The sequence below is a fragment of the Argentina anserina genome, chromosome 4, assembly GCF_933775445.1.
Source record: "Argentina anserina chromosome 4, drPotAnse1.1, whole genome shotgun sequence".
Lineage (NCBI taxonomy): Eukaryota > Viridiplantae > Streptophyta > Magnoliopsida > Rosales > Rosaceae > Argentina > Argentina anserina.
Genome location: NC_065875.1, coordinates 11492259 through 11500084, shown reverse-complemented (window position 1 = coordinate 11500084; position 7826 = coordinate 11492259). Strand labels below are relative to the sequence as shown.

The 7826-nt window shown below is 37.8% G+C and overlaps 1 protein-coding gene across 1 annotated transcript; it reads left to right on the top strand.

Annotated features, from left to right (window-relative positions):
• The first annotated feature begins 231 nt into the window (after window positions 1–231).
• Window positions 232–3100, top strand: LOC126789890 (probable pectinesterase/pectinesterase inhibitor 16). The gene is made up of 2 exons (XM_050515962.1): window positions 232–1365; window positions 2157–3100. The coding sequence occupies exons 1-2, from the start codon at window positions 267–269 to the stop codon at window positions 2855–2857; spliced, it is 1800 nt and encodes a 599-aa protein (XP_050371919.1). The 5' UTR covers window positions 232–266; the 3' UTR covers window positions 2858–3100.
• The last annotated feature ends 4726 nt before the right edge of the window (window positions 3101–7826 follow it).

Genomic DNA, 7826 nt, shown 5'->3' with positions numbered 1-7826 from the left:
AATCTTCTCCCTACAGTACGTAGGGTCCCATATAATATACAGCTTACTGTTAAACAATGGTGGAGGAACTAGCTCAATCCCCAATAATGGTACTATTATTAATCACATACTCGATCGGTCTATATATACACCTTTATTCCCTTGTTAAGTCATAAGCTGACATGCATCTATATATGAAATTCAAGGTCATCAAGTCCTTTAAGTGCTAATTAAGCAGCACATAAATCTCTCTCTCTCTCTCTCTCTCTCTCTCTCTCCCGCTAGCTATGTCTGTCTGTCTCTCAGCTGCCGTAAGCATGTTCAAAGTTCTGTTGGCTATAGAAATTTTTGTCTTCTCAAGTATATTATTAGTAGATGCTTCTCCTTCGCAATCCCATTTCTCCAAATTCACTAGATCATCCGGAGGACTATCCCACAAAGACGCCACTTCATCTGTCTGCAAACACACCCCTCACCCAGCAATCTGTGAATCCTCTCTCCTCTCCTCATCATCTAAGAGAGGCACTGACGATCCCCCTGAAGCCCTAGTAGGTGTCTTTTTCCAGTCGGTCCATTCCACTGTCGCGAAAGCTCAATACGCTCGAGCTCTCGCCTATAATCTCACCGTTTCCCACCGCCAGAATGCCGATAATTTTCTTCACTCCCCCACTGGCGGCATGCATGACTGCCTTGAGCTTCTTGACGATGCTATAGATATGCTGGACAATGTCATGACGACATCGTTGTCGAAACTCAGCGATGACGATGTTCACACCTGGCTCAGTGCAGCTCTTACGAACCAAGAAACTTGCCTAGAGAGCCTTGAGAAAGACAAATTCAAGACAGACAAAAACATTATGGATGCCACGGCTCAAAACCTGAGCCAATACATAAGCAACTCTCTAGCACTTTTCGTGCTTACCACGGGTGCCAATAGTAACAGTGGCTCATTCGCTACTGGTTCGGAGCATTTACCACGACACGAAGAGTCAAAGTCAAATGAGGCTAAAAGTGCAAACCCTAATAGAAAACTATTGGCATCGGACAGTAGCTTTCCGACATGGGTCCCAGCAACGGAGAGGAAGCTTCTAGAAGCTTCCGTTGGGGAGATAGAAGCAGATGCTGTGGTGGCTCAGGATGGGAGTGGGACGCACAAGAGCATTGGTGAGGCACTGAAGGCGTTGCAGCTAATTGGAACCTTGGAAAGCAGTGGTACTGGGGGTAGATCTGTGATTCACGTATCAGCTGGGACTTACCATGAGTACATAAACATACCTACCAAGCAAAAGAACGTCATGTTGATTGGTGATGGAGTAGGGAAAACGATCATTGTGGGCAATAGGAACTCTGATGATGGCTGGACAACTTATAAGACTGCCACAGTGGGTAAGAAATAACAAGCTGTCTTCTTAGATTTCACATATATAATCTATAATTTGGAGTAACAGTCGAATAGTTTTTATAATTTATTATGAGATAGTACATTACTAGGTTTAAGTAACAACGAACGAAAAGATCGAATAGAAAATTCTCATTCGAATTCCAGCTATTCAAGTAGACGGCTGAGAAAAAATGATGAACATCTAATCAAATTAAATAGCAACTCTAACGAGGTTCACGTTCATTTATCATATATGTAGTTATGTACACATGATATAAATGCAACTGTTATCTTCATGATCCAGTACTCGGTTGAAGGTATTAAGGATGATGACTACTTATGCTTCTACAAGTTAACTATTACTGCTTGAAAATAATTAACAAGAAAATTACGTACCTGATTTACATTGGTAATAGTAAAACGGGATATAAGAAAGATATATAAGTTATGTACCTCTAGGATAAGTCTAATTGTCCGGCCATGCCACACTTCTGATTACATCACTTTTTAATTTGAACCATTCATATTTCAATATGCTATGCATTTAAAAAGAATTATCATCTGTGCCCTAATTTATGTCATACTTTAGTGCATGCTTTCCTGTATGCTGCTTGCCTTCACGAAAAGTAACCACATATATATATATATATATATATATATATATATGCCATTCAAAAAGATTTTATTTATTGATGATTTAGATATGAGTGATAAGACGATAATACTTTCAACTTATTTGATGTATTTGGTATCATCATAATAATGATGTAACATACATGATGGACTTGTTCTGCAGCTGCTATGGGTGACGGGTTTATCGCTCGTGATATAACATTTGTGAACAATGCTGGCCCTTCCAAGCACCAAGCCGTTGCACTTCGAGTCGGTGCCGACAAATCAGTCGTTCACCGATGTTCCATCATGGGCTACCAGGACACCCTCTACACTCACTCCAAGCGACAGTTCTACCGAGAAACCGATATTTATGGAACTGTCGATTTCATTTTCGGCAACTCGGCCGTTGTCTTCCAAAGTTGCAACATCTACCCACGGAAACCAACCTCCAGCGGGCTCAAGAACTTTGTGACTGCTCAAGGTCGCAGTAGCCCTGATCAGAACACGGGCATTTCAATCCACAACTGTAAGATATCAGCGGCATCGGACCTCGCTCCGGTGAGATCCAGCTACCAGACGTATCTTGGGAGACCATGGAAGCAGTATTCGAGGACGATCGTCATGCAGTCTATCTTGGATGACTCAATACATCGATCAGGGTGGTCTCCTTGGTCTGGTGGGTTTGCACTGAACACATTGTACTACGGAGAGTACATGAATTCTGGGTCAGGAGCATCAACTTCAGGAAGGGTTCAATGGGGTGGATATCATTCATCACTTACTTCCACTCAAGCACAAGCATTCACAGTTGCGGGTTTCATATCTGGGAATCTTTGGTTGCCTTCCACTGGGGTATCCTTTAGTTCTGGACTTATTGGATAAGTTTGTGTATCTATATGCAGCTATGCTCTGCTTGTATCGTAAGGTTCGTATTTAATTAGCTAGCTTGGGATACAAAAAGGGGTAACCTAGCTAGCTAGCTTGGCATGTTGGTTCTTAATTAGTGGTTTGGGCAGCGTCTCTGGCAGTCTGGCCTTGTAAATAAAAAACAGAAGAAGAGGGCAACAGCTCTATTCATGTTCATATATGGATTTAATAATGTGTGGTACGTATACATTTATGTTGATTAAATTTTCTTTTTGTTAAAATCACTAGTACTTCTCTCGATAAATTTCAACTCACTGATGCGCGCTATAATACGTATAAGTTGATCACACATGCTCGTCAATTAGTAAAGCTGGTAAAATGACATACAAAACTATGATGTTGATGTGATATCCCGTTGGTTAATTAGAAATCATAAAATGGGGTATATAAGAGAATCAAGGTCTGAACAATCACCTACTATATATTGAAATCATTAGTTGTAACTAAAACACAAAGCCCCAATTAATATCATGCATCTTAAGGACATGGATATATACATGATGTATATTAACATGACTAGAGAACAAGATTAAAACATAACAGACGATCGATCAAGATCGAGCCCTAAATTGAGAAGGCCATTCAACCACAGCTAAGTCTTCTGGCTTCAGCTCTGCTGACAAACTACGTTGATTTCATTAAGGCAATATATATAAATTAGTAGAAGGTTTGATGTACAGCTCCTATATAGATTAAGGAGACCGGCCACTTAATCTCTGTTAACCCATAAACGCAAATCTCAAATTAATTATGATCCCGCATAATTATAAATTATGATGTGCAAATGTATACAGTATATAGCCATAAAAGTAAGAATTCATTCTACTAATTAACATTGTGTTACAGAAGAATGTAATACACATCATAATAGAGAGAAGATAGCTTGTATATAGGCATTACATTGAGTATTCCGTAAAATCAAATATTATATATTCATTCTTATCTAGACTAACTTATACTAATTAGAATAAGATACACCTGAAAATTACGGAGAGTGATTCTCCTACAACACTCCCTCTTATATCGCAATCCTAATATGTCATGATGCATAAACCGTTGTCTTGCTAAAACCTTGCCAAGTAAAACAAAAACCTCTTGGGTAAAATAAAAATATTGGTCGAATGAGAAAAGAGCACAACGCATCAACTATAGTTGAAGATAACTGTGGTATAGACTCCCTCTAAAGTCTGCAAAACAACTCCCACTGATTGGTAACTCAATCTCAGAATTTAGATAGATAGCGTATACGAACGCGCTTCACATTCTTCAAAAATAGCAATGGGTCAATGATTTGATTATCAAATCTCACCAATCATTCTTTAATCAGACATATACACTTATCCGTACATGGATAAAAAAATTACATAACAACTCAAAACAAGAGTTAGTAATGAAAAACATATTCTCACATGGAGTCACTTAATGCACTTAAACAGTCATAACTTCTTCTATACAATAGATATAAACAACACCGTAAAACGTTCTAGAAAGTAGATACCCGTGGCTTTCCATTGATATATAGTTCACAACCTAGTTCGTTCTAAGCTGATCACAAAGCTCAGTAGAAATTGACTCAGCTCTAGGTTCTTGACAAATCTGTCATATTTTTCTAAAATAGATATAACTCACTCAATATATTAGATATGGTCAAATGGTTGGTGTCTCCGTAAGGTAGACACAGATATTTTTAACGATACCAAATTCATCATTTCCAATGAGCAAGCTGCCATGTAGATTCTGTGGAAGTTGACCTATGAGTCTGGGAAGATTCCGACATTGCTTCATTAAAGTGTTTTTTGTATTCGGATATAGGATTTGACGTCATAAGCATAATGTGATCAAGCATTGACATTATGTGGGCGCACTCAACCATCATATTGGCTTTTCGAGCTTAAACCGAATGAGATGTCGAGTTAAGAATATTACAACAATTACATGCATATGCATATCGCACCTAAATATGGAGGGTTTCACCTCGTAAGGCTTATTGTTGCGCTTACGGATGAAACATGTCTTCTCATGACTTCGACTGATTCATGATATACTTGTAAGCATTAGTTTAACGTCTTTTTTACCTTTAGCCAACCGATAAATAACATCATCAATCACGGTCATCACTTTCAAGACCTAGTAATCCCAATGTACTTTCATTCCTAAGTGTAGCTGTATGCGAAATTGCATAACCCTAAGCAGGTTTAGGAAAATAATAATTTGAGCAAGGAGCTTCGGAAATGCAACATTCGACTCTTAGTTCATCAAGTTAATGTACTCTGTGGTCTGGAGACAGTTGAATTGGGTGAAAACCAATCCATACAAGATGTTTATCTACATCTCTTATCTTAGTCCCAATAAAGATAATTTGTGACCACAAGATGCAAGTTCAGTTGTTTTGGAAACCACCTAATTGACAATGTAGTGTAGTGCAACGACATCCATTACAAGATCAAGTCGTCTCATATTTGATTCCAGGGCATCTTGTGAGAGATCTTGTGCCATAACATGAGTCTAAACTCTTTTTCACTATGCTTAACAAAGGTATAACCAATAGGATTACACTTGTGACGTTGGCATTACATGACCAATGACCTATCTCTTTGTTTAAACTGAATCCTATGACTTTCCGGGCGGTGACAGTGGCGAATCGGTCACTTACCGGCCTGACATCTCTGTCTAATCATACTGGAATAACACTTTCCAGGTAGGCCAATTTACAATGTTGGAATTTTACTTCAACAGAGTATGTATGACTCGACATGAAACTCATTTAACATCGTCATTTTTTTAGATCTCTTTTTAGATTGGTATTGACACTGAGACATCCCCCAATGATAACCATCATCCAAGAAAATAGATGAGTGAGTATTATTCATCATTGATCAAGATGTGTCATAACTCGCATTCAACAAGTATTATCGAATCAAATGGTCTCTTTACACTTTCGTAAGAACTACGACCTAGTGACACCATCTACCACATTTATGGAGTCACCACATCACCAACAAAAGGTGATTACATGTCCATTTGTCGGACATCAATCCTTATAGGAATAGTTGATATTTGAGCATATTCCACTCAATGCAGCATGTATATCCAATCTCGTCACTTCAATGGAGTATGTATGGCTCGACATCAAACTTATTTAATATCGTCATTTTTTTAGATCTCTCTTTAGATTGGTATTGACATTGAGCCATCCCCCACTGATAACTATCATCCAAGAAAATAGATGAGTGAGTATCATTCATCATTGATCAAGATGTGTCATAACTCGCATTCAACAAGTATTATCGAATCAAATGGTCTCTTTACACTTTCGTGAGAACCACGGCCTAGTGACACCATCTACCACATTTATGGAGTCACCACGTCACCAACAAAGGGTGACTACATGTCCATTTGTCAGACATCAATCCTTACAAGCATAGTTGATATTTAAGCATATTCCACTCAATGCAGCATGTATATTCAATCTCGTCCCTTCAATTTATAGGACTTATTAGGAACATGATGAGACACAATGAGACAAACCACGACAAAACCAAGTCGTTTAACTTGAACAAACTTATTTTTCTCTCCACCTAATAACGGGAATACTGGCTTATTAAAAGTGACTAAACGAGATCATAAGCATATTAAGGTCGTTATATAAGCGGATATTGGTGAAAGGTCATGTCTTAGTCAAAAACAACTTTAAACATCAAATAACACATCATTATGCGCTTGTGATATCCTAATTTGGCGCATAAAATGTGAACGATAAACCGTTAACATAATCCGTTAACAACCATGCATATCACTAGTTTTGAAATACTAACATACGTACTAAAAATAAGACATGGTACAAGCCATAGCTTATGGTTTAAAAATATTAGTTTATCGTTGAAACCTTGGGACCGATTAAAATATATCACTGTTGAACCATGCGCGCATCAACAACCAATACCGAACCTCTGCTTTACAATTCTTTGAATGGTTCATTGACTTTCTGAACCCCAAATGCTACGAAATTTTAGGATCAAGTAGGAATGGGTATTAGAAATCTAATGACACTGGTCTCACATCCAGAACCGGTCGGAAAAGTACCGAACCAACCGGAATACTCGCTAGAGATAGTGGCAACTTGTGTCGAGTGGTTCACCATGTGTCCAGGTCTCCAAATGCGCACAACGTTTATGAGTAGCACCCAATAGCCCACCTAAAAGCAGGTGAACCGGTCCTCACAAATGACTAGTCCGCAATTTGAAAAACCGAAAAATATAGATTTTTTTCAACTTTTTGTCATTGTTTTAGGTGCTCAAGAACATCTACGTGTTATAGCTTGAGTTTAACCATAATATATGTATCACCACAATATAGTTTATCCTTAAAGTGAATCATGATAAACCAATATAGGCTTCCATCTTATATCTCAATCTCTTTAGCGTAGGAAAGTGGTACTCCAAACTTTTCTAAACAATAGACTTGGATTTTCTAAAGCATAGTCAATGAAAGATCATAAATGGGGCATATGCACTTGTTTATGCATAAATTATATCTCCATTAAGTTGAATGAATTATATTGATCCGTATAACCATCTTTGCTAAAAAAATATAGCATATACGAGTTACAAATTCATTATTCCAAATCATAGTAACATGAAAGTATATAATTCACACTATATCGACTCATGAGATATGTTCCTCATGAGAAGCAATACATAAGAACTCTTTTCACAATGAGTTTCTAGGTGATATACGTTGGCACAAGTATTGTATTTAAGTAGTTTATCGTCTCACCAATTTTTATTCATGGTTTTCGTTGTGTATTCATCAACATAGACAACTACTATGACAATACCAATTCGTAGGTTTCTTTATTCTCTTGATGCATAAAAGCATGTGACTTGAATCATAACGTCATAAGACATTTAAACTTGAGCATTAA